The sequence below is a fragment of the Fukomys damarensis genome, unplaced genomic scaffold (assembly GCF_012274545.1).
Source record: "Fukomys damarensis isolate Sample0158 unplaced genomic scaffold, DMR_v1.0_HiC HiC_scaffold_26, whole genome shotgun sequence".
Taxonomy (NCBI): domain Eukaryota; kingdom Metazoa; phylum Chordata; class Mammalia; order Rodentia; family Bathyergidae; genus Fukomys; species Fukomys damarensis.
Genome location: NW_022900938.1, coordinates 25,295,639 through 25,322,254, shown reverse-complemented (window position 1 = coordinate 25,322,254; position 26,616 = coordinate 25,295,639). Strand labels below are relative to the sequence as shown.

At 34.8% G+C, this 26,616-nt stretch overlaps 1 protein-coding gene and 1 pseudogene across 1 annotated transcript in view; one reads left to right on the top strand and one right to left on the bottom strand.

Annotated features, from left to right (window-relative positions):
* Positions 1 to 26,616, top strand: part of Ubr3 (ubiquitin protein ligase E3 component n-recognin 3) — a 188,905-nt gene that overhangs the window by 38,870 nt on the left and 123,419 nt on the right. The window contains exons 8-13 of the mRNA XM_033756366.1: positions 11,266 to 11,332; positions 14,455 to 14,585; positions 15,928 to 16,156; positions 21,564 to 21,743; positions 22,305 to 22,438; positions 26,438 to 26,524. Of these exons, the coding sequence (XP_033612257.1) occupies positions 11,266 to 11,332; positions 14,455 to 14,585; positions 15,928 to 16,156; positions 21,564 to 21,743; positions 22,305 to 22,438; positions 26,438 to 26,524 (828 nt within the window). The remainder of the gene's footprint in view (positions 1 to 11,265; positions 11,333 to 14,454; positions 14,586 to 15,927; positions 16,157 to 21,563; positions 21,744 to 22,304; positions 22,439 to 26,437; positions 26,525 to 26,616) is intronic.
* LOC117283451 lies at positions 25,100 to 25,239 on the bottom strand (annotated as a pseudogene).

Genomic DNA, 26,616 nt, shown 5'->3' with positions numbered 1-26,616 from the left:
GAGTTCCAGGTCAGTGTCAAGTACATAGTGAGACCATGTCTCAAAGAAACAAAAACAAACAAACAAACAAGCAAAAAACAAACCAAAAGTAGTGAACAAAAAAAGGGTTACTTTTTTTGTTTGTTTGTTTTTTTGAGACAGGGTCTCACTATGTACTTGACACTGACCTGGAACTCAATAGTCCAGGCTGGTCTCGGACTCAGAGCATCCTCCTGCCTCAGCCTCCTGAGTGCTGGGATTACAGGCATGTGCCACCACACCCGGCTAATTACTTTTGGTTCTAATCAGTGTGTTTAGGTTCTCTCCTGTTTGTGGTCATTCCTTTTAGAACTATGTAATTCAGAAATTTATGTGTATAACATGTTTTATATAGTCATTTGCTCCTTAATTATGATTGTCTCAATGTGATACCATGGTAAATCCTTTTTGATGGTGAGAACTTTGATACTTCATTTTAACCTTATTCTCACAATACTTTATTCTTTTGATAGTAGCTAAGATAACTTTTACTGTATTGAGGTGGAAGTGGATTGAAAAAAATCACTAAATTTTTTTTTAAGGGAATCAATAGAAACATTCTGTTTTCTTTGACTTCACAGTTAATTCTTCATCTCTTTTCCAAGATGGCATATATGTGTCTTGGAAAGAACTTAAAACTTTAGAGTTTGGCAGACCTACCTTTCACTCTTGCCTCTAATAATGATAGAATTAAATGGGATGGCATGTATGAAGTGGTTATCATAGATCAGATATTAAATTGGCCCTTCATAAATGTTTTCTATCCTACAGCTTCACGTGTAGAAAGAATTCCATTGAATTTTAGAGTTGTTATGGGTCACATTATAGAAATTTCTGTTCATCTTCCCATAGGAAATAGTTACTAGAGAATGATCTTTCAAATTTTAATTAAAATTGCCTCAGTAGTGTGGTACTACGTTGTAATTGTTTTGCTGGACAATTCAAATAAAATACATTTCCTGTTTATCTTTCCTAATATTAGTCTTTCCTCAAAGTTTCTACAGTTAATAGTTTGGATATTCTTTACAGATCCATTTCTGTATAGTTATTTAACTATACGTTTATCCAAATGTACAATGTGTATGTTTGTGCACATAGGTGTGAATAAATAAAAAAATGCTACACTGTTTTGTGACCTGCATTTACTCTGTAATATATTGTGCAAATTTTTCTTTGGTGTTTTTTCCATTTATTGTATGATATTATAAAATTTGAATATATTATAGCTTACTCAATAATTTTCTTAGTTTCTAATCTTTGTTACAAGCTACTGTATACTGCTTCCATGGGCTGGAAGTATATAGCTAACTAGGAAAGTGCTTGCCCGGCATGTGTGAGTCCCTGGGTCTGACCTCTAGTACCCCTGGAAAAAAAAAGGATATAATGCTTTTATCTTTTTTGTAGATGTACAAATAGTTTTCTAAGATATAGAATTGCTAGGTCATAGGATACAGGTATCTTAAATTTTATTATTTTAAAAAATTTATTAATTTTTTTGAAACAGGGTCTTGCTGTGAAGTTCATGCTGGCCTTGAATGCACTATGTAGCCCAGTCTGGCCTCGAACTCATGGCAATCCTCCTGCCTCAGCCTCCCAAGTGCTGGGATTACAGGTGTATGTCACTATGCTTGGCCTCTTAAATTTTATTTTTATTTACTTATTTTTGGTTACCGGGGATTGAACTAGGTCCTTGCGTTTTAGCGACAGATGGTGAAACTATTGAGCTAAATCCCTGGCCCTGGCCTCTTAAATTTTAATAAATTGCGTTTTGATTATAAAAGTGCACATGAACCTTTAAAATAAAAAGTATAAAGACTGTTACCTAGAGCCATAGAAGAGTTTTAATAATAATGTCAGTAAAATTTCTGTTTAACATTGTGGTCAGAATTTTAAATATTAAATATATCCAAAAATTTGTATCTAAAATATGTATTCATGTATATATAAAACAGGTTTTTGCTTTATGGTTTTAAACTGCTTTTCAAAGGTTGAGTTAGAAATAGAAAAATCACATGATTAAAAAGTCACATGATAAAAACAAAAATGGAGAGTAGGAGACAAATTTATTATTTTTTTGCAGGGTTTATTTTATTTTATTTTATTTTTTTTCCACTAAGTTTATTGGTACATTTTAGGTAAACAGTACAGTTAGATTTGTCATTAAGATCTTGTACCTTTACATGATGTATCTTGGTTCTTATTTTTTCCCCATTCCCCTGCCCTCCCTTTACCCCCTCCATCCTTCCCTACCTACAAAGACTTTGTTAATATGTTTTTCCTTTTCTCATATTTTTTCTTGTCCCTTCTTTCCTGTCCCCTATCCCTCCCACTTCCCCTACTCCTTTAGACATTTTCTTCCTATTAAACAGTATCAGTTTACATTTTGATCCCTATTTACGTTTTCAGTTTTTCACACCAGAGAAGCTATACACGTGTGTCCTGCTTATTTCACTTAAGAGTATGTCCTCAATGTGCATCCACTTAGCTATAAATGTCTCTAGTTTCCCATTCTTTATGGCTGAGCAGTACTCCATTTTATTAAAAAACCACATCTTTATCTAGTCAGGAGACAATTTAAAGGCTGTAAAGATTATGGGTACTGAAGACAAAGGGGACCTGAAAGTTAACCTTTCTAACTTTCATATTTGTGGTTCTGGAAGCTGAATTCTTTAGAATTAAGTGAGTCACTCAGTGTAGTGTTTTCATGTAGGTTGTGACAGGATTGAGAGGACTCTGCTGGTCTAATGTTCCTTTCTGGAAAATGGATAAACAGGGTTTGTTACTGTTACTATTAAAGTACTCCATTATTACTGTAGCAATACTTACTATTGCTTGTCACTTATTTCCATGCAGCAGATTTGTCCAGAGCTTAATAGCAATAAATTACCATTTTATTTTGCTCGCATTTGGCAGTTTTGGAAGGGCAGCTTGGTTATCTTATGTGTTTGTACTGAGCTGTTGGCAGCAGCTGCAGTCATCTGAAGCCCAGATTTAGATGGAGGTCTAACATGGCTTAACTGGGGCCTGACAGTTGAGGCTGGCTGTGCACAGGGAGCTGTGATCCTGTTGATCAGAATGCCTGCTTCTGGCTTCTCCAGCATGCTGATCTGAAGTTGGACATTTTATGTGGAGACTGACTTACCCCAGAGTGAACAGCCCAAAAGCAGAACCTGTAGAGTCATTTTGGAGCCAGTCTTGGAAGTACACAGTGTCGCTTCAGATGTATCCTGGTAGTTTTAAGTGAGTTGCTCAGATGGATGCACATTCACAGGGGAGGAGATATAGATTCTACTTCTAGATAAGAGCGTCAAATAATTTGTAAACAAGTTTTAAAACTTTCACAGTCACAATATGATATTTGCCATTCTTTCTTTTGGACTCTCACGATACCCAATAATATCTAGTGTTATAGCTAAGTAACTTCCAATAATTAATTCTAGACTTTCCTATCAATTTCAGAGACACTGGTCCCCAGGGAAAAGTACTCTAAAACTGTAACTATTGATTATAAAATATCATTGTAGCCACTAATGGCTCTTGAAGGGTTTTAATGAAAAAAATCTGTTGCGCTTCAAAAGAATGAAAACATACTTAAGAATGAAAAACATTTAGAGAGTTGATTTTTATCTTTTAAAAGCAGAAAGGAGTATACTTAAATTTATTATTAGCATTAATTTCAGCTTAAGAACAAAAACTTTTTTTTTTCTTTTTGCTGCTGAGGATTGAGCCCAGGTTTTTTTTTTCCCCCCTCTCATTTTGAGATAGATCTAAGTAGTAAATTGTCCTGTCTGTGCTTGAATTTGCGATCCTTCTATTTGAGCCTCACAGAATGCTGGAATTACAGGTGTGTAGCACCACAACTGGCCTTGAGTTTAATAATGAAACTATAATGTTGTGACTTTTCTGATAGTCTCTTTCTGAGTTCATCTATTCCATTTCTGCTTTTATTATTGTTTAATGGGAGATATTATTTTGTTAGGACCCCTGACCTTGTGATGGCAAAAAAAAAGTTTCTATTGGAGTCTAGGTATCATAAGCAAAAAGTATGATAATTGGTTTTTATTGTGAATCATTTGGAGAGAAAAACAAGAATTTCTATCCATTTACTTAAAATCTAGTGATATTATTAATTTTATTTGAGACAGGGTCTCTATGTAGTCTTGATTGACATTGAACTCCTGGCATTTCTCCTGCTATAGCCTCCCAAATGCTGGGATTACAGGCATGCACCACCATATCTGGTGACATTATTATTATTTTTTTAATTTTTTGGTACCTGGGTTTGAACTCGGGACCTTTCACTTGCAGGGCAGGTGGTGGAACCACTGAACTACATCCTCGGTCCTACATTATTATTTTAAAAATTGTACTGTACTTTTTTTCTTTTCAAAGCATTTTTTACATGTTACTTAAAATGATTAAAATTTCAGTAAGCCTTTTTTTGTTGTTGTTGGGACCAAGGATAGAACCCAGGGCCTTTGCACTGGGCTACATCCCCAACCTCTTAATTTTGAGACAGGATATTGTTAAGTCCAAAGTTGCCCAGGTTGGGCTTGCTCTTGTTAGCTTTCTGCCTCAGCCTTCTAGAGTGCTGCAATTATACCTAGCCTCATTAAAGCTATTATTTTCTTCCTTTTCCTTTTTCTTTTCTCCTCCTCTTCCCCCCTCACCTTTCCTCTCCCTCCCTCTCTCTCTCTCTCTCTCTCTCTCCTTCCCTCTCCCCATCTTCTCCCTCCCTCTCCCCTTTTCCCTTTCTCTCCCTTTTGCTTTCTCTCTCTCATATACCTGTAGGGACAAATGTCATTTTTGCTCCTGTTTAATTGAAATTTAATGGTTATGGTTTAGGGATTGGAATTTCTGTAATTTTACCCTATAGATATGGGATTATTAAGCAAACTCTTTTCATGATTTCATTCTTGTAATTCAACAAATTATAAATAAAGGGAGATAGGAAGACAATGGTATCTTAATTATTACTGTAAGAGGTAATATAATAATTAATGAACTGTTTTAAGGGCTGAGGGTATTAGTCCAGTGGTAAAGCACTGATCCAGCATGAACAGGGCCCTGGGTTCAGTCCATTGTACTGCAGAGTAAAAAAGTTAGAATTTTTAATTTGAAGAGACTTTAGATGTAATCTAGCCTAGTCACTACATTTTAAAGATGAAAACAATTTGTAACTATAACAGTAAGAAGATTTCTTTTCTGCAGATTTTTATTTGCATGAGCACGCGTATAACAGTCCATCTAATTTTATTCATGCAAATTGTGTTGAGTATTTGTCTCTGCTGTCCCTAGAGTAACAGAACATTATGTACTCAGCAGTGCTATTTATACACATGACATTCTTCGTACTATTACTTGTTATTCTTTTTTTGTATAGCTCATATGAAATAGAAAATGTTTGTTGTATGGAACTAGAAATAAAATCAAGAGCACATTTTAACTTTCTCAGAAGGAACAGGATCTTTTAGGTAAAGATAACTTTTCAAAGAGATTATATTCATTGTCACTTTTTTATAACAGTTCCATTTATATGTGTGCAGTGACTGGATCATTAATCTATTAATTTGAGGTGCCTAGCTGTAAATACAAATGAAGTAGTTTGAAATGCTTTTCTGCTGTGAAATCATAACCATATGAATATCTTGTGGAAAAATAGAAAAAAAAGCATAAGAAAGAAAACATTTATCATTCAGAGATAATCAGTGCTTATTAATTTTTACTTGTCTTTTTTCATCTATATTCTTACACAATTGAGAAATAATCAGTAGCAAAAAAAAGATATATTCTAAATGTTCTTGCCTTTTTAAAGCTAAAACCAATTTGCCAAAAATTGTAGCAAAAATAGGATTACTGAAATTAAAACAGTGATACTTTCTAAAAACAAATAGAAAAAAATTTACTCTTGGAGGTATAGGGTTAAGTTTTTTAAGTTATAAATTACAGTAATAATGAAGGGAAGGGTGAAGAATCTAACTTTTGGTGGGAATGGTCATAGAACTATCTTAAGTATTTCGTTTCCAGTGGAGGAATTGATTTTACAACATTCCTGATAATCTCGGTAAGCTTCTCTGTAAGCACCTCCGTTTGAGCTTACCTAGTTTACGAGGCACTTTGTCCCCTTTTTTGGAAAGCTGTTATTAATAGCAGGTTCAATATTATGTTAAATAGGGTAGCTTCTGCACGTTTCCTTTTTGGGGAAGAGGAGAAGTTGTTTTTGTTTTTGTTTTTTGAGATAGGGTCTCACGATGTGCTTCAACTATGTAGCCCAGGCTGGTCTTGAACTTGTAGCAGTCCTCCTGTCTCTGCCTCCCGAGTGCTGGATCTATAGGTTTACACAATCGGTTTTTACACATTTCTTTTGCCCTCCAGAAAGACTGTTAGTTTTACTTCCATGTTACACCCCTTTAAATATTTATTTTCCCTTCATCTATCTAGTGTATTCATTCTTTTTAGAATCTGTGCTCTGGTTCAGTGCAGTGATGGGACATCTTTTTGTTTTTGGTTTTTTGAGACAGGGTCTCACTATGTAGTTGAAACTGACCTGGAACTCACTATGTAGCTCAGGCTGGTCTCGAACTCACAGCGATCCTCCTGCCTCAGCCTCCCGAGTTCTGGGATTATAGGCGTGCGCCACCACACCTGGAGGGACATCTTTTGATAAACATACTGTGTCTTCATTTAGGCCCGTGAATTTTGTTCACTGTTTAATAGATATCTTGAACTGTTGCCAGAACCACAATGGCCAAATGAAATACCTAGTTTTCTGCCATCATCCAGTTTGCAGCTGACAAGAGATCCCTTCTTGTCTTTCACTTTATTTATCCATTTTTTCTTTTGCTTGCTCTCTCTCCCTTCCTTTCCTTCCTTTCCTCCCTCCTTCTTGTTCTTCTTTCTCTTTCTGTCTTTCCTTCTCTCTCTCTCTCTCTCTCTCTCTCTCTCTCTCTCTCTCTCTCTCTCTCTCACCAGGGATTGGACTCAGATCCTTGTATTGTCTTTCACTTTTAATGTTGATTTAAAGCAGTCTCAATTTATGGTGGCTTATGTAACTCTTTAGTTTTCTCTAAGTTATTCATGAACTTGTTTGGCATAATAGCCTGGTATGTTAAATATTCCTTTTGGCTTTCCATATTGTGTATTAATATTCTTTAATTTATCTGACATCTGTTTTGTAGAACTCATATTTTTTTCTAATAAATCCATCGAAAAAAGAAAGACTGTAGATTTTGCAGCCTGGGCATTGAACCTGTTTTTTGGGGGAGTTTCTTACCTCAAATCTATTTGTTTCTTGCCCCAAATACTTTGGACCTATGTCCATATTTTTGTGCCCAAAACAGATGTAACGGTGATGCTTACTTGCCTGCCCAAGGCCTAGTTAAGATCTACAAAGGATTTCTAAGGGTTGTACATGTGCTGTCTTGGTAGGACTGTACTCAGCTTCCTTCCTTTTGTCACTTGTCGTCTTCTTCCAGGCTCCTATCCTGTATCCTTAAAATAAATGGGAAAAGGTTTAACTCTCCATCATGTGTTTGGAGGAATGGAAAATTGTGGTCATGAAGACTGTTTTGTTTTGATCTTCTTTGATGCCTGAAATTTTTTTCACTGAGAGTTATTCCTGTTTGCTGAAAGTATTGTTATTTCTCAAAATTAAAAAATCAGATTTGTTATGGATGATACAGTAATTCATAATTTTGAGCAGATTGTTTTAGTTAAGATTGGAAATCAGACTAATATTTTTGAAAAAAATTAACTTAAAGCTATAGCCCATATTCATTGTTGAATAAATAGAAAACATTAACAAAAAGTGATTTAGAGGCTCTCTTAGTTATTTCTCATTGCTGAGACAAAATACCAGGTACCTCAAATTAAAGGAGAAAAGGTTTACTGTAGCTCAGTTTGTAGAGGTTTCAGTTAATAATTGGTTGGCTGCAAGGCAAGGTGGCATTGCCGAGGAGAAACAGTTCATCGTGGGCAGAAGACAGCAAAGCAGTGAAGTAGTGAAGCAGCAGCAGCAAGTGACAACAGCAGCTCTTCTTTCTGTCCTTTGTATTCTTTTTTTTTGGTACCAGGGATCGAACTTGTGACCCTGCACTTGTGAGGCAGGCAGCAGAACCACTGAACTAAATCCCCAGCCTCTGTCATTTATATTCTATCCAGGCTGTCCACCCTAGGGCAGATAGCTCTCACGCCCAGGGTAGGGCCACCTTAATCCTAGCATCGTACCTTGAATCAATCCCAGCATCACATCCTCTAGATCCAGCCACCTCTGAAAAGCTCCACCTATGATAGCATGAGGCTTTGGGGGGACATCTAGACACAGCCCTAACAAGTTGTTCACTATAAACACTTGCATTTTAACAGATTTTATACTTCATATATTCTAATCGTTTCAGGCTGTCATACTCTATAACTTGTTTTTCTCACTAATAATAGTTTTGAGCACCTATAAGGAGTATATTAACTTATTTTACTTCTCTATATCATCAGTACTTAAGTGGTTTGATATTCCATATGACATCCTACATAGCATGTTTTTGCAGTAATTTTTGAATGTCTAGTCACAAAAATAAAGAATTCTGGCATTGTTTGTCCTCATATGGTTACAGATGTACTGAAATTTTCCTAATCCTCTTCTGTTAGAAGTGAAATAATTTTTTTTGCTATTACAAGTAACATTTTGATTAGTTATGCATATAGCTCTTATTTACTTTTCTCTTAATTTCTTTAGAATAAATTCTTAGAATTGGAATATCTGTGTTAAATATACTTTTAAAGAGTTGTGACATATATATTGTCAAGTTGCTATTCAGGAACTACAGTAACTATACTGTGTTACTCTGTGTTCTCACCATCAGTGAGCAAGCATACCTATTTGCCTGTTAGATACTCTCCCTTCCCAGCTGTGTTTGATATCTACTATGATGTCAGTGGTCCATGTCTCTAGAATTTTGTCTTTGCATCTTGGCTTATGCTGTCTTCTCTTCCTCTTCAGCCTGCTCTTCTTTCACTGGGGATCAAACCCAGAGCCTTGACACACTAGGCAGGTGCCCTGTCAATGAGCTTTACCCTCAACCACTCATGTCTGTTCTTTTTGGAAAGACATTTTCCTTCTTGCTTGGCTGATTGTACTTGTTCTTTAAGACTATAAGGCTGGAAGATTTATAGAAATTCATATTTCTATGATTATTACTTGATCAAGGACTTTTTTTTTCTTGAGTCAGGGTCTCACTGTGTAGTTCAGGCTGGCATTGAACATTCAGCAACCCTCCTGACTCAGCCTCCTGAGTGCTGGGATTATAGGTGTGTGCCACAATGCCTGGCTAAGGACGTTCTTTTTATGGGACATTGATATTTATGATATTTATATTTATAATATATTTATAAATATATTTATATTATAAGGAAATCCTGACCTGGGACATAACATTTTTAACCCCAGTTTTGCCTTTTGTCTCAGATCAGGGAGGACTTTCCTAAGTGACTACTAGCTGAAATCACAAAATTCTGAGCCCTCTTTCCTCCATGGCCTGTCTTTTAAGGTTAAATTTCATTCTGATGAATTTCTTTGTGGGCAAAGTGAGAGTGGCGGAAGAGGGAGGGAGTGTAGTTCGATTGTAATTCTGCTGCCAAATCGATTGGCAAAGGGAGGGCTTAACAAGAAGGGTGTATTGAGGTGCTCAGTAAATTCTGAATGACTGAGCCACGTGGAAGCTCTGGAAAACCCCCACGTGTGGCACTAAGGACCGATGCTAACTCGACCAGAACTGTACAGCTCTGGTGTGAAGGGAAAGGAAGCTATTCAAATAAAGAAGAGATGCAGCATGAAGTTGAGACTACTTTTCTGCCTTGGGGATTTGATCAGCCATAATTGAGAAATTATCTGGGGTTATTTATTTATCTATTTATTTTTGTACTGGGGATCAAACTCGGGACCTTGCGCTTGTGAAGCAGGTGGCGGAACCACTGAGCTAAATCCCTGGCCCCTCTGGGAATTTAAACTACAGTTCTAATCTGCCAACATCATTATTATAAGCACAACTGAGTGCTTGCTACAGAACTATCCCCAGTCTTATAATACCAGCTGATACTGATGCATTTTAAGAATGGGGAAAAGATGTCAGTAGAATAACATTGTTAATCCTTATGCAGTATTTTCTAGCTTGGGAGAGCTGAGATAAGAGGGTAGAAGGATAAACTGTAGATGGAGAGAAGCAAATCGTGAACTCTGCTACAGAGGTAGCAGGAGCCTTTCCAGCAGTATTTTAAGCAAATTAGAAATGAGCACCTGCATCCAGGGCTCCCTCTCTGCAGCAGAGCATCTGTGCTTTACCTGGATGTCACAGTGGTAGGCTTCTGCCTCTGATCCTCTTCGCGGCACTGTCTCTCCCTGTTCTGTTGTTGTGCTGTGTCAACATCCTCTGAGACAGCCTTAAAACACCTGAGATGTTTGCCTGGTCACACAGATTATCTCCCCAGGTACCAGTTATTGTTTTTATTACTTCTCCAGTTAAACACTTAAATGGGTTGTGAGTGTTTGGCTCTTTTCCCACCCCCATCCTTGTTATTTTTAATGTGAGGTGTTTTCAGAAATGCACACATTTCATGTGAGCAGAAAATGCCTGTATTTCCTTCTTGTTTTTTTCCAAAGAACATTTTAATCCATTATTATTTTTAAATGTGAACTCCAACTTTTTATAAATTGTGCTAGTTTTTAGAATTTAATTTCTTGAATTCATTCTGAGTCCTTGAAATGTTTGCTCTGCTCATTGTTTCATTGCTCTCCTCTGCTCTCCATCCTTTCTGTGATAAACTCTCCGCTGCTCCCTTTAGTTTTTTTGTGCATTTAATTTGTGTGCAAGGTTAGGAAAGTCTTTGACATTTGAGAGTGCTTATGAGTCTTCCATTAGAAGCACAGATTTAATGTAAGAACCCCCCCCCCCCCCCAACTTGGGACCTTGTGCTTGTGAGGCAGGAGGCAGCACCACTGAACTAAATCCCTGGTTCTTAGTTGAAGAGCTTTTGTCTTTTAATATGAAGGATATTTCCTATATATTTTGGTAAAAATCAAGAGCATTAGAAAAGTTTTTGTTGCTGTAAATATATAAAAGTATAATAACTTGGTTAATATCATTTAAGCATGCATGTATTATGTCTCACATAATTTGTAAGCACATTTGTATTTATATAAAATGAACACATTTATGATTTTGACTATATATAATGCTGATTTTATTTTTTTCCCAGGAGGATCAGGATGGGAGTCAAGGCCTGGGCAAGAGAAAGAGGGTAAAACTAAGCAGTGGTACCAAAGGTATTTATATTTTGCTTTTTTCCTTTTAGCAGAATGCTTTAAAAAATGTTATTCACTAAGAATACTTGATTGACTAGCTATCACAGCTTTTTGATGAGAGAGTTATGTTGTTAGATTTATCTAATAATGGAGAAAGTATGGTTAGGAGGTGGTTGTGAGGACCTCAAAAGCAAGGAAAATTTTTATTATTGGGATTTTGTTCATTGCTTTTTCATTTGTGAAATGGGCACTATTTATATTTGAACCAGAATTTCTGAGTCTTTTCATTTGATTGACTTATATATCTGTTGTTTTTGATGTAAAGTTTTAGTTTGCTTTATGTCCCTTTATAATCTGGGACATGCAATTTTTAGAGTAAAAAGGAACATGGGAGAGAAAGTGGGGAGAGAGACAGACATTACAGGAATGAGGGAATAGCACTTAACACATAATAAGGGCTCATGAAGAACACATAGGTGCCTAGTGAAAGGAACAAGTAGAAATGCCTGTAGTAAAGGAATAGATTAGTAATCATAATGGGTCATATTTATTGAACTTTTTGTAGATTCTAAATATAAGGATGTACTTCCTTTCATTACTTAACAGAGTAACTATATGAGGCAGGCTTTATTCTTACCACTACCACTTTATGAAGGAGGAGGTGGAGGTATACCAGAGTTCACAGCTGATGAGAAGTAGATCCTTAATTCTAATCCAAGAACTTAAAAAACTCTTCACCACGGTTTTTCTTAACTCTCACTGAAAGCTTTTCTAGAGTACTTGTTATTAGTTGGCAGCCTGTGCTGTGGGTTTTGGCCATGGATTTCCAAATCTTAGCATGATCTGTTTTCTGGGTTAGTGTGGTCTGTCAGAGAGACTCTAAAGGTTAAAATATTCTGATGAAAAGAAAATTCTGCTAAAATTACATGTATCTTGTGGCATAGTAATATTGCCTGGAAAGAGAACATGCAGTCACTTACATTACAGGCTCTTTTCCTAAGTCTGTTCTTAGTTACTTAAGCTGCTACATTTAACCTGTGGTCTCAGTATGAAATTTGATCTTCCATCGAAGGTGGAAACATATATGAGTTTTGCTTCTTCCTAGCTCAGCAGAGAATCTGTGATGCCTAAAGTACATTAAAAACACGGCTGCCTGGCTCTTTGACTTGCCAGAGTTGTCCATGTAATAACCTGAGTCCTGTGACCGCTCTGAAATTGAAACAGATTGTCAGATATATACTTGAATTTATGCCAAAAACTGCTTGTTGTGATGTAGGAAGTCACTGTTTTCCTCAACCCTTGTCATACTCTGGCTGAGGATACTTTTTATGCAGTTAGCACTTTGCTTTAAATATATGCATGGAAGAAAAGGCTTTTTGAATAAGAACCTCAGGAGTTCTAGTAAGCTAGAGCTCCTGTAGAGCTTGGACCTGCTTCCTAATTAAAATTTTTTTCTTAGTCATGTATTTATACCACAGAGTGATTCTTTGAAAATCTTTTTTTTTATAATATGACTTTAGGTAGTTCAGGCATTGTTAGAAAGTCACAAGATTTTAAAGGCATATAGCCATACATAACTAATAGAAACATTTTTAAACACATAAATGCGACTCTCTTCCATCTTATTTTTATTACTTTTTGGCTTTGAATCTGTCAGTATATACCTGTGAATATATTTTGCTTCATTTTTGCAAGGTGAGTTTATTTATTTTTTAGCTTTTTTGGTATTGGGGATCGAACTCAGGACCTTACACTTGCAAGGCAGGTGGCTGAACCACTGAACTAAATCCCTGGCCCCTAGCTTAGTTTATTTTTAAATAATTGTCATGCCCCTGGAATGATCTGTTTCAGGGAGAAGAGATTTCTGTGTACAAGTAAAAATTCTGGGATTTGAAAATTATAGTACCTAATTTCCAATAAAGAGGTGAATAGCATAATTTCATTTACATATGAACCCCTATTACATGGTACTTATACTGATGGTACCACAGAGCTTAGGAGATATTTTTTCCTTTTTATAGTAAAAAATCATAGACTTTCCAGAACATATAGGACTTTTGGGAGTCATTTTCTTTTTTAGCTATTAATGAAAAAATGGGGTTAAAATTAATAAGAACCAAGTCAAGCTTTAGCAAACTGTTTTATAAATTAATCAAGATGAGGACAAACTTATTTTGTACCTGTTACTTGAGGTTATGTGGATTGAATTCATTGTGTGATAATAGAATTGTAAACTGGGGGAAGATTAATAGAAGATACTGCTGGAGCTGTAGTGAGTATGCTGATGTGTGTGACTGTTTTTTTCAACTTTCTTATCTAACTGTACCCTTTGTCTATGCAGTGTTACTGAGCCAGGCTATTCACAGTTGATATTTGCTATGTCCTTAATAACCTTGTGTCATTTTCAAAGAAAAAAAATAGAGAAATAATCAACCAGTGAGAGACACAGATAGCAGAAGTATTAAGAATATCTAGTTTTTCATATACTTGTTGAGACTTTCTGTGACTAAACATGGAGAGGATGCAGAGATTTGCAAGACAGCCTAGCCTTCAAAAAAGTGATTTTGGCTTTAGAAATAAGGCTTGTACTAGGTAATGCTTTCCTCTTGGATTATTTATTCAAGAGGGGCATCACTTCCCCTTTTCTCTAGGCATGCATAAATAAGGTTTCTTGAGCCCAGAGCGTAATAAGCATAATTAAAACTATACTTTTTTCAGGTAAATTTTTACTCAAAGTAATATACATTGTTAAGAATACACTAGTGATTTTCCCTAGTGAAGTTAGTATCTCATTTGTAAAGGCTAATTTTAAAGAAATGGAAACTTATTGAAACCTATAAATATTTGTCCTTTTCCCTAGAAATTAGAAATTTGAAATTAAATAATTTTGGATATTTTTATGTACTTAATAATATTTATATTTAACTTAAAATTCTTAAAATTTTTATGTAACTGCATTATATTAAAATGGAAGGATTAAATGTTTTATATATCATAGAAATTTTAGAAATTTAACTAGTCGATATTACTGTGTTGTTGGAAGGGTATCCTTAAGTTTTAGATGTTTTATTGCCTTAACAATTATAATGAGGTTTAAATGAAATGAGTAGCTGAAATAATTACATGATAAATTTTCTTTTCAGATCAATCCATAATGGATGTTTTAAAACATAAAAGTTTTCTAGAAGAATTATTGTTTTGGACAATAAAGTATGAATTCCCTCAGAAGATGGTAACTTTCTTACTCAACATGCTTCCAGACCAAGAATATAAGGTATCTGTGTTTCTTCTTTCCTTTTGAACTTCCCTTTCTTTGCTTCTTCATTATATGTTTTTCGTATGTTTCTCAGATGAGGCTTATTTTGTAGTACATCTGAGGTTGATATAACACGATGAGAGAAGATTAGCTCATCCTCTTGCTAACACAGATCTGCACAGTTGCGCTACTTTATTTCTGTGGCAAAACAACATTACAAGTTGTCAAGGGAATGCTGAGGGACAAATGTTTAATTGCAGAAATGAATTTTTAACTACAAATTGTTGTAAGTTCTCTGAAGGAGAAGCAGAGGGTACTATAATAATGTTTAAAAGGACAAGTGAAGTTAGATTGTGGAGTTAGCATGGGAAAAACATGGGCTTAATAATAGTTGCCACAGTTGTGTGAGAGAGTGATTATGACTCAGGTACAAATGCAGGAAATTGAACTTTCTAGTCCCCGATTTTCTGGACCCAGCTGCTAGCACCATATAGTTAGTTATGGCAAAGTGACAGACCTCAGTTTATGAAAAGAACCTTAGGGTTTAGATTAGGAGTGCCACTTTAATAGTCCCATTGTTTTGTGTGTCTTTACATCTGCTAATAAAATACACCAGGAGGACTGGGGATTTAGCTCTAGTTCCACCACCTGCTTTGCAAGCTCAGGGTCTTGAGTTCAATCCCTGGTAACTAAAACAAAAACAAACAAACAAAAAAACCCCAGGGAGAATGTACATGTTACAAAGAAAGAAAATAAGAGTGAATATAAGATACTTCAGCGCATTTAGTCTGATTATTAATCAGTTTTCAGGTCAAACAGAAGTTATTTCTTAAGAGGTCATCACAAATACTTTGATGGTGTGTAGTGTCTAGGTTTTGTTGCTAAAGTAGGTAGCACAAGAAAAGACACATACATTAACATTCGTTAATTGATACATTTGTAAGCAAAGTGAACTGTTACAATCTTGAACCACACTATTTCACTTGGGAGGTTGAGGCAGGAGGATTGCTTTGTGTTTGAGGCCATAGTGAGATTAAGGGCAGCCTGGACTATATAGTGAGACCCTGTCTCAAGAAAACAGAAACAAGCAAAAAAGCACCACATTGTTTGTAATTGCTTTAAAACCCTAAAAAATTTAAAATTCCTATTGAAATTTAAAAAACATCATCTAAGTTTTTGCTTATGTCCCCAAAAAAGATAAAATATGACTTAAAACTACCATCATTGTTGAATTGTTCTTTCATTTACCTTGGGCATCATCACAAGCTAGTAATTGCTTTAAACTGCTGATGTAATACATCAAAAAATATTTAAAATTCAAAGTCAATGTGTTTTTTTCCTTATTTAAAAATTTTTACAGGTTGCTTTTACAAAGACTTTTGTTCAGCATTATGCTTTCATTATGAAAACACTGAAGAAAAGTCATGAATCGGACACAATGTCCAACAGAATTGTGCATATTAGTGTTCAGTTGTTCAGCAATGAGGAGCTAGCCAGACAGGTGACAGAAGAGTGTCAGCTGCTGGATATTATGGTCACTGTACTATTATATATGATGGAAAGTTGCCTTATTAAAAGTGAACTGCAAGGTAAGCTCTGAATTACTGTTATTGGTTCTGTTATTCATGTATTTGTGTGTGTGTATCCTAAAACATCTATATTATAAATAATTTTAAAATATTGTAAAAATAATACAGTAAGTACTTGCAAAATAAATTTTTGAACATTTCTAGTGAAGTTTAAAGGTAATGTTAAAATCATTTATAGTTTTATCATAAATAACCTGTTAGCACTTTATAATTTCATTCTTTTTTTTTGTTTTGTTTTTGTTTTGTTTGGTACCAGGGATTGAACTCTGGTCCTTGTGCTTACAAGGCAGGCCACCAAACCACTGAGCTAAATCCCCAGCCCAGCACTTTATAATTTCTATATTTTTATGTGAAATGATATGTATAGATAAAATATGATCTTAAAAAGTATTAACATGCGACTGAGTGTGTAGTTTGATGGTAAGAGTATTTGCTTAATATGCATAAACCCTGGGTTTGAGCCCAGGGTTCAAAAAGTGTTCAGAAAGAATTACCATATATGTACATGTCAATATGTATTTTGATAGTTGTTGAATTCATGTAGCCATTTCCTTATTAGACATGTTAGTAATTTTTAAATCATAATTTTGTTGCTGTATGCTTTAGATATTTTTATATGCTTATGCTTCTGTGATGTACACTTTTGAATAAATCTTGCCTTTTTTGTGTTGCCTTTGTGAAATTTTTATGTTCTTTTATGCCCACTATATGGTTGATATTCTGTGATTTATGGTGATATTTCTTTTCTTTTTCTTTTTTTGGTACTGGGGATCAAACTCAGGACCTTGTGCTTGTGAAGCAGGCATGGTGCTACTTAGTTAAATCCCTGGCCCTGTTATAACATTTCTATAACTCCTCCCAGATCTACTTTTCTGTGGTCTTTCTTCTTAATTTTCCTTAAATAATTTATATTATATAATTTGACTATTTTCTATGTACCAGACACTGTGGCAAATATTCATGTGTTTTCTCAATTAAACTTCTAAACATCTCTCTGAGATTAGCATTTGTTATCCTTGTTTTATTTCTTTAGTTAAAAATTTATTGGTGGTCTGGGGATTAAACTTAGGGGCATTCTACTGAGGTATGTTCTTCATCCTCTCACCCCTGTTTTTTTTTTTTTTCCCCTGTACTGAGAATTGAACCCAGGGTTTTTACAACAAGTTATAGTGCAAACTCTTTTTTTTTTTAAGGTCTTGGTATGTTTCTGTGTTGTCCAGGTTGAGCTGGAACTTGTGATGTTCCTGCCTTAGCCTCCCAGAGTGCTGGGTTACAGGTGTGTGCCACCACTCCTGGCTGCTTTTTGTTTTTCTATTTTGAGAAAGATCTTACTCAGTTGCCCAGGCTCTGCTCAAACTTATGATCCTCCTAACTCAGCCTCCTGAGCAGTGTGTGCCACGATGTCTGGTTACCCTCACTTTAAAAATGAATATATTGAGTCTTAGGAAATTTACGTCATTTGCTGTAGATTACAGAGCTAGTAAATGACAAGTTCAAGAGGGATTTCATGTTTCCTGGTGTCAGAGCCATTGTTCTTTATGGTAACACAGCCAGGTCCACATTGAAAGGACTATGCTTTCATTTACTTACCTGGAACTCAGTTTAAAAAATAAGTGAGTAATACCTCCAATTAAATCATAAAACCTTTTCATTCTCCAAGGAGAGATCTTAGAGTCGAGGCTTGCCTTGTTCCAGTACTATTTCCCTGTGCATATCAGCTCCTATATTCTCATTATTTTGATCGATGTGAAACCATATCCTGAAAATTGATATATTCTCATTGCAGAACATAATGCTTCAGCTATAGTGATAGCTCCTTTCTCTGTACTTTGTATACTTTATCTTATTTATCTATGATTAATTTTGTGAAGCAGATATTGTTGGCTCCATATTATAGATGAGGAAACTATTTCTTAGTTGAGGTTGTTGGTCTGGGGTTACAGCTAAGCAGTAAGGCTGAGTGTCTGAGTTCAAAACTGTATGCTTTCTTACCTGTTACGTGATTCTTTTTATTGTAGGTATAATGTGTTATTTACATTAAAGGATACACTTCTTTATTTTTTCTTTTATTTCTTTAGCTGCTTTGTACTATAGTTTTTTTTTAATGTAGCATTGTCTTTTCTTTCTTAGCTATTTTAACTACATATATTGCTTTTTAAAATTGAAATAGTGTCTACCGTCATTCAGGTATGTCAATGATTTTATATAGAATTTAGAGAGACTTTTCATACATATGGTATTTTTAATTCATATTCTAGAAGTCTTTTAAATATTTAAAAGTATCTGTTCTTTAGAAAAGTATCTGGAGTCCATTTTCTTGAATGATTTAATTGTTTTTATGTATGGTTTGCATTTTGTCTTTAAAGAAGAATGTGTGGAAAAAGATGTGTCTCTGTCTACCCTTTTCCTCCTTTTTAATAGCTGTCTTTCCTGAAAAAGTTTTATATCTTTCAGTCACTCCCTAGCCCACCACAATTAACCTTTCTCAGTCTAGTGTTTGCTCCCATCATTTTATTGAAATTGCTGCCTACAGAAATTGTCTGTCTTGAATGACCACATGTTAAATACACTAAATTAGATAAATTACATTATCTTCAAACAAAGGTCTATAACTGTTTTTAGCATCTTTCAAACTTTGCCACAGTGGTTTTTCCTTTCAGTAGTATCATAACATTTTATAATAAGTATTTATTACTTTTCTGAAAGCACCATGAGCTTTCCCCATTTTTATATTAATGGTATTAGAATGAGCCCCAAAATATTTTGAGTAACCACAGATATTCAAGAGGATCTCTATTTTTAAATTTTTATAATTTTAAAATAATCTCTAACCTTTCTCATTTATTCATTCACTAATTCATTAATTTATTGTGCTGAGGATTGAACCCAGGTCCTCACTTGCTAGGCAAGTGCTATCCCACTGAGCTATATCTCCAGCCCCAAGACAATATTTTAAAATTTTATCTATACTCTCTGTAAATATAGGAGCTGACTCAAGAGGGAACTTACATGGCCACAGAAATAGCCTAACACTAAAAGGAAATTGATCTCAGTTTAAACATTACAGAAATGAAAGTCTGTTGATTGTAGACTCATTTCATTTGTTAAGATTTCATATACTTTCCATATTATAGCCTTTCTCACACTGACTTCTATATGTTAGTCTCAGTGGAGAGTGACAATATGTCTTAAATTTTTATTTACTAATTTTGCCTTAGATTAGAATACCTGACCCTAAACAGGTGCTGAATAAATATTTGTTAATGAGTGAATTTCATCTGACACTGAGTCATTACTCTGTATCTGTAGGGAGGACAATACCAGTTTGGGTAAAAATAGAAGTCCTAATTGTTCATTTCATGAACGATTCCTAGGCATTTTTCACAAGAACAGTAGTATTTAAAGCACTATCAAGAAAATAGTGACTTTGATTATTTATATTCTGCTGATTCATCCTCTCATTTCAATTAGTGATATATTCATCTCTTTCTTCCTCTCAGTTTTGTTAATCCCACATCTTCAGCGTTGTCTGATCATTATCAAGCTGGTTTACCAGCTTGCAGTGGTAGTAGGTCTCAGTCAGGAAGGTACTTTTCAGAATCTTGGGTGTGGATAAGGCTCCTTACTCTTACTCCCTTATTCAGCTGCATTCTTGAATCTCTTGACTTCAGTGGGTCCTCTTCCTATGCATTGTTAAACTTAAGATTTAGGTAAACGATTTCATGAACTAAATGTAAATTTAGTATGTAGAAATTAGGAAGTGCAGCAGAGGCCCTCCTCCCTAAATTTGACAGGTAGTTGTCATTTGATTCAGGATCAGGGATTTAGCTCAGCGGTTCTGCCGCCTGCCTCACAAGTGCAAGGTCCCAAGTTTGATCCCCAGTACCAAGAAAAAGTTGGTTTAAGTTAATAATCTTTTAAAAAAATCATACACATATACCTTTAACATTGTATTTTAACATCAAACACAGAAACGCATATTATTCTTTAGTTTTTTAATTTTGGACAAAACATTTTCAGGATATGGTTTCCTTGATTGAAGTTTTATTTTTCTTATGTATACCAGATCTATAAATCATCATTTGTGAATTCTAGTTTCAATCTCTTTATTCATTTAAAAATTTTTATTAGTATGTGTTTATGATATATGATACATTCAGTGTGGGGCATTGAATATGTTGCATTTTGATCTTTTTTACTTTCTCTTTCCTTCCCTTCCCTCCTATCTTCCCCAGTTTTAATCTCTATAAAGTAGTTAGGATATAAAGATCTTTGTGAAGCAGTCTGAGTGTAAAATATTTCTAGGTGAGTGACGCCAGAGCTTTTAGAGCTTTCAGTGACAACCAATAACTGGCTGTGGCGTGTGTGCCATAGGTTTGCCAGCACTGTTCTAGGTTTTTTCATTTTCTGCTGTAAGGCTTTTAGCTGCACCCCTACACCTACTCTTATTACCACTTGAAAGCGTATGATCCAATTTTTGTGGTGTCTCTCAGTGTAGATTCATATTTATGTAGCTAATGTAATTTGATAAAATAGTGGTGGGGACAGAAATAAATATTGACTCTGGTAAACATAACTGCCAGCTTATGTACATGCAAATAGACTACTAGTCTGGAGCATTCTGTGTATTACGGGTATTAGTTGTGGGGATGATGGGCTCCTAATGGGCAGATACTAATAAGTTTTATTAATGAAGAATTTTGTGCAGCTTAGTATTTTTCTGGACCAATACTAACACTTTGAGGATTTTACTTAAGGCTTAAATTTATGTATATTTTCATTCTTTTATCTTTGGAACATATTGTTTGCTAAGTTTTATTTGCATATATTTTAGATAGAAGGAAGCAGTTATATATTACTGGAAATTAGAGATTTGATCGATAAGATGGGATGAAGTTAATCTAGGGGTAAAATCTTTTGTTGATTAGAATGGGAAGTGTATCATTAAGATAAAGAAAGTGGAGTTTTTTGGGGCTGGGTAGAGAGAAGGTCTCACTTGGTAATGCAGGTTAGCCTTGGACTCTCTGTGTAGCCCAGGCTGGTCTCAAACTCGGGGTGATCTTCCTGCCTCAGCCTCCCAAGGGCAAGGCATGCCACCACGCCTAGCTAAGAAAGTGGTTTTATAGCATACAGCTAGTTCAGCGTATATGTATGTATATAATGTAAAGGACATGTGATAATAATTACTATAACTGTGTTAAATGCCATCTCATTTAAGATATATATATATATTTTTTGGCCTCATTTTACAGATGAGGAAATTGGCTCAGATTCTAAATAATAAGATGCCATACTAGGCTGAGATTCAAAGTAGATGTCTGATTCTAACTTGTGTAACATTCTGTATTAATGGTAAAGTCATTTTTTAAAAAAAATGTTATTTGTTTTTGGGTTATATCTTTTTTAGACGAAGAAAATAGTTTACATGTGGTGGTGAATTGTGGAGAAGCATTACTGAAGAATAACACTTACTGGCCTCTTGTTAGTGATTTTATTAATATTCTTTCTCATCAAAGTGTGGCTAAGAGATTTTTGGAGGACCATGGTTTGTTAGTTACTTGGATGAACTTTGTATCTTTCTTTCAAGGTATGAATTTAATCTTTTTTATTTAGTTCACAACATGTCTAAAGCTAAACTACTAAATACTAATGAAAAGATAACATATCATTCAGGTTACACATAAATTTCTTCATGTTTTGTTATTGTGAGAACTTTAATAATAGTTGTCTGTAAAAACATACCAGAGCACCAGGAAAAATGTCAAATTATCGAAAAGGAAACAAGTGTAATTTTTTCAGCACCTCAAACCTTTAATCTAGAAATGTGATATCTGTTTTCCAAGAAAGATTTATACTACTTTAATAAAAATTTCAACTAGCATCAGGTAAAATTGTTTTGACTGTCATATATATTCAGTTATGCTATGTGAGACATTTACAAAGCGTTTCTAAGAAAACTTAGTTTGCAGAATATTCTGAAAATACTAGATTATTTTATATTTCATTTAAACGTTTATTTCTACACTATATTATTTATGCTCATGTATGCATAAAAATGGGTTGGGTACTCTGAAACGTTTTCCTTGATTTTTAGTCTGGATTCTTGCTTCTGTTTGACAAGGATTATTTGTGCTCTAATTTTTGAAAGGTATGAATTTAAACAAGAGAGAGTTAAATGAACATGTGGAGTTTGAGTCTCAGACCTACTATGCTGCCTTTGCTGCTGAACTTGAGGCCTGTGCACAGCCGATGTGGGGACTCTTATCACACTGTAAAGTCAGGGTATGTTGGGAATAGTTTTGTTAATTTCTACATTTACTTTAAAAATAATTTAGAATACATTAGTGTGTTTACTTGTATATATGTTCAGTGTTAATTCTGTTTCATGTTGAATTTGGCTTATGGGGAGCTGGACTGAGAATAACTTTTATTCTTAGGCAGGTTAAAATTTATTTATATCATTGGGTTTCCCAGCCTGCCCATGTTTCAAAGAGTCTTTGGAGCTTCATAATTCTCCACGTTCCTTATTATAGTTATATTTACCCCTTACCATTTACCTAATGCTTCTTTGAAGGATAAGGGTAGTCCTCAAGAAAGTTTACAATTTTAAGACTCTAAGCACAAAATAGATCTCACACAGCTTACACACACACACATACACACACACACACACACACACACACACACGCTGGTTTGATAGGTTTTTGGAAACTTTGGGAAATTCAGAAAAATGGAATCTCTCACCATGTTAAACTAAGGACTTGACTGGGATTTTGATACATGATCCTGTGAAGTCCAGCCTGCTAACCTGTGTGCTGGACAAGATGTTGTAGTGGAAATATTTTGAAGCCATTTGTTCCTTTTTTTCTCAAGTGACTTGGTCAACCTGTTTAAATTTACTTGAACTTTCAGTTTCTTTATCCTTTTAAAAACAAATCAAAAGGGAATGGGACAGAAAATCCTGCTCTGCCTCTCAGCTGTTCATGAGGCTCTTTTCCATTTGTCCTTTAAGTGTGTGTGTTCTTCGTGTATATTTATATTTCTCATATCAGCTACTCTTCTAAATGCGGATGCCTCATAACTATGTGATAGTCTAATTAGGTTCAAATTCTTAGCAGTTTGAGTTACTCATGTAAATTTCCTTTAGATACATGAATTTTCTCAGATTCTTAATTATGTTTGGGGTTTAAACCCAGGGCCTTGTGGTATTCTAAGTAGGGACTGTTCTACTGAGCTACATCACCTGTCTGCCCCCTTTTAAGTATTTTAAAATATTAAGGACTAATTAAAAAAGCATTGTTGCCCAAATAGCTCTAGCTCACTTTAGGAGAATATCAGACTTTTAATACTAGATTAATGATTGGAAAAAAGAAAGGTATTTCTAGAATTTTATCTTTCCTTTTTTTTTTTTTTTGATATTTGGGATTGAATTTAGGACCTTGTGCTTGCAAGGCAGGCACAGTGCCACTGAGCTACATCCCTGGCTCTTTTCTTTGCTTTTTGAGAACAAACCTTTATAAAACTTCCATCTAGTGGCAATTTTAAGTTACTGCAGAATTGATAGAAGTGTCCAGTTTTAATTCTTTGGAGCACTTAACTACTTGGTATGACAGAGAGCATTTTATGTACATTATTTTATTTGTGTATTCACAGCAGTACAGGATGTATTTATTATGCCCATTTTTACTAATGGAGCAACTGAGATTCAAAATTTACATAATTTGCTAAATGTCCAAACTAATGAGTAATAAATCATTATGCGTGTTGATTCTTTTGGGTATAGAAACATGAAGGGAAGAAAGCAGACGGATAGTCTGAACATAATCTTAAAATACACTGTACTTGCTGTGGAATTGGGCTGGGGATGTATGTAGTTCAGTGGTAGAGTACTTACCTAGTGAATAAAAGCACTGGGGTCAGTCCCCAACACTACACACAGACACACACACTGTGAGGAGTTCACAGATAATCTTTCTAAATACCCTTTTTTGGGAGCGATAATGGGTACATTAATCTGCTACATTAGTTTGATTACTTATGATAAGTTCTATTATTATTATTATTTTTTGGTACTGGGGATTGAACTTGGGTCCTTATACTTGTGAGGCAGGTGGTGGAACCATTGCACTAAATCCTCAGCCCTAAGTTCCCTTAAATTTTATTCAGTGAGAGGTGGGGAACAGAATATGTGAAATAATATTTTTATGAAGATGAATTTCATAGATGGAAACAGAAGGTTAACAAGATGATAGGTGATGCTTGGTTTGTGTGTTACAGTGGTAATAGGCAAGAATCTGTATAATGTCATGAACTAATTGCACTTTGTTACTGAGCTACCTCCCCAGTCCTTAAATTTTAAAAATTTGGATAAGATGGACATTAAATTTACCATTTTAAGGTGCACAATTCAGGGGTTTGTAATGTATTTCCAAAGTTGTACAACATTACCACTGTCCACATTGCTGTCACCTTCAAACTAAACTGTATACCTACAATTCCAAATTCCTCTTATCCCTTGGAAACCACTAATTCACTTCTGTCTATGAAAATCCTAATCTGGATTTTTCATATCAGTGGAATACTACCATATATTGACTCCTGTGACTGGCTTCTTTTACTTATGTAATGTTTTCATGATTCAACTATATTGCTGTATATGTTAGCAATCTGTCCCTTTTTATGGCCAAATAATATTTCATTTTATAATTTTGTCTATAAGATGATGAACATTTGGATTGATTTTACTTTTTGTGACTCCTGTATCTAATGCCAACATGAACATTTGCATGCAATTTTTGTGTGAACAGGAGTTTTCAATTCTCTTGAGTAAAATATATAGCAGTAGGATTGCTTAGTCTTGTGATAATGCTTTAATTTACTGAGGAATCATCTAATTAATTTTCAAAGCAGCTGCACCATTTTCCATTCTCACTAGTGGTGTGTGAAAGTTCCAGTTTCTCTACATTCTTTTAAAGAATTTACTTGATATTTTTAAAATTACCCTTTTCCTTATGGGTGTGAAGTGGTGTCTCATTGTGGCTTTGATACTACACTTGATCTTAGCCAAAAGGCTGAGAAGTGATCATTGTGTCTTTGATTTACTATTCCCTGTGATAGTGAACATCTTTTTCATGTACTTAAGCATTTGTATATTTTCATGGGAGAAATGTCTATTGGAATTCTTTATTTTTTTAAATAAGAGATCCTTGTTTTAATTTATATTTTAATTTAACTTAAAGCTTGCCTATTTCAGTGGATACATTTTACCATAAAACATTTGCCTTAGTTACTTTTTTCTCATTGCTAAGACAGAATACCCAACATCCAAAGTTAAATGGGGAAAGGTTTATTTAGCTCAGGCTTAGTAGGGGTTTCAGTTTATAATTGGCTGGCACCAAGGCTGTGTGGCTTGGGAGAGGGGCATCTCAGAAGAGATGAGTTCGTGGCTTGCACAAGGTAGCAAAAACAAGAGACCTTAACAGCATCTTTATGCCCTTCTATTTCATCCAGACTACTTAGAGTGGGTAGCATTCACACCCTTAATCCTAGTGCCCTTGAGCCTAGCATTGAGCCATGAATCAGTTCCAGCATCATACACTAGATCTAGGCAACTCTGAAAAAGCCCCACCTATGACTACATTAGGCTTTGGGGGGACATCTGAATAAAGCCATGACAGTATTATAATTGCCTTTGAGAGTACCCTATTTCAAATGGCTTACAGTTATTTCTTCCTCTCAATTGTGTTGCAAGACATGATATTATAGGCTGTTTACCATCTTCGTATGTTCTGCCCTTTTTTTTATTGTGTAAAACATGAGTAGCAAAATTTACCACTTTTACTATTTTTAGGTACACAAGACAATTACCTTAAGTACATTCACAGTGTCTATTTTTAATCATCATTGTCCATTTCTAATACTTTTTCATTAGCCCCTAAGATACTCTGTACCTGTTCAACAGTAGTAACATTAAGGAATTTATAATATTTGGGGGAGTCTCTTGAAATGGAAGCTGATTTGAGTCTATTTAAATCTTTTTTAGTTTTGACTCATTCTTTGAAATATATAAAAGGAAGCCTATGGCATTCTTTAATTTCCATATTTGTCACTGATTATTACTCTTATGAAGGGATGATTTCGTGAAGTAGCAGATATACAGATTATCTTGAAAGTATGTACATTTCACTCTTATGTATGCAATGCATATACTTACTACATATTTGATGTTGAATATATATATATATTTATATACTATAAAATTGACATAAGTTATTATTTTAGGAAACTCAAGAATATACCCGAAATGTTGTAAGATATTGCCTTGAAGCTCTTCAAGACTGGTTTGATGCTATTAATTTTGTAGATGAGGTATGTATATTTTTGATATATGTGAAAGCACTTAAGATGTGTTAGATATCTCCCTCTCCCCCTTCCTGTCCCCCACTCCCCCACTCCCTCCC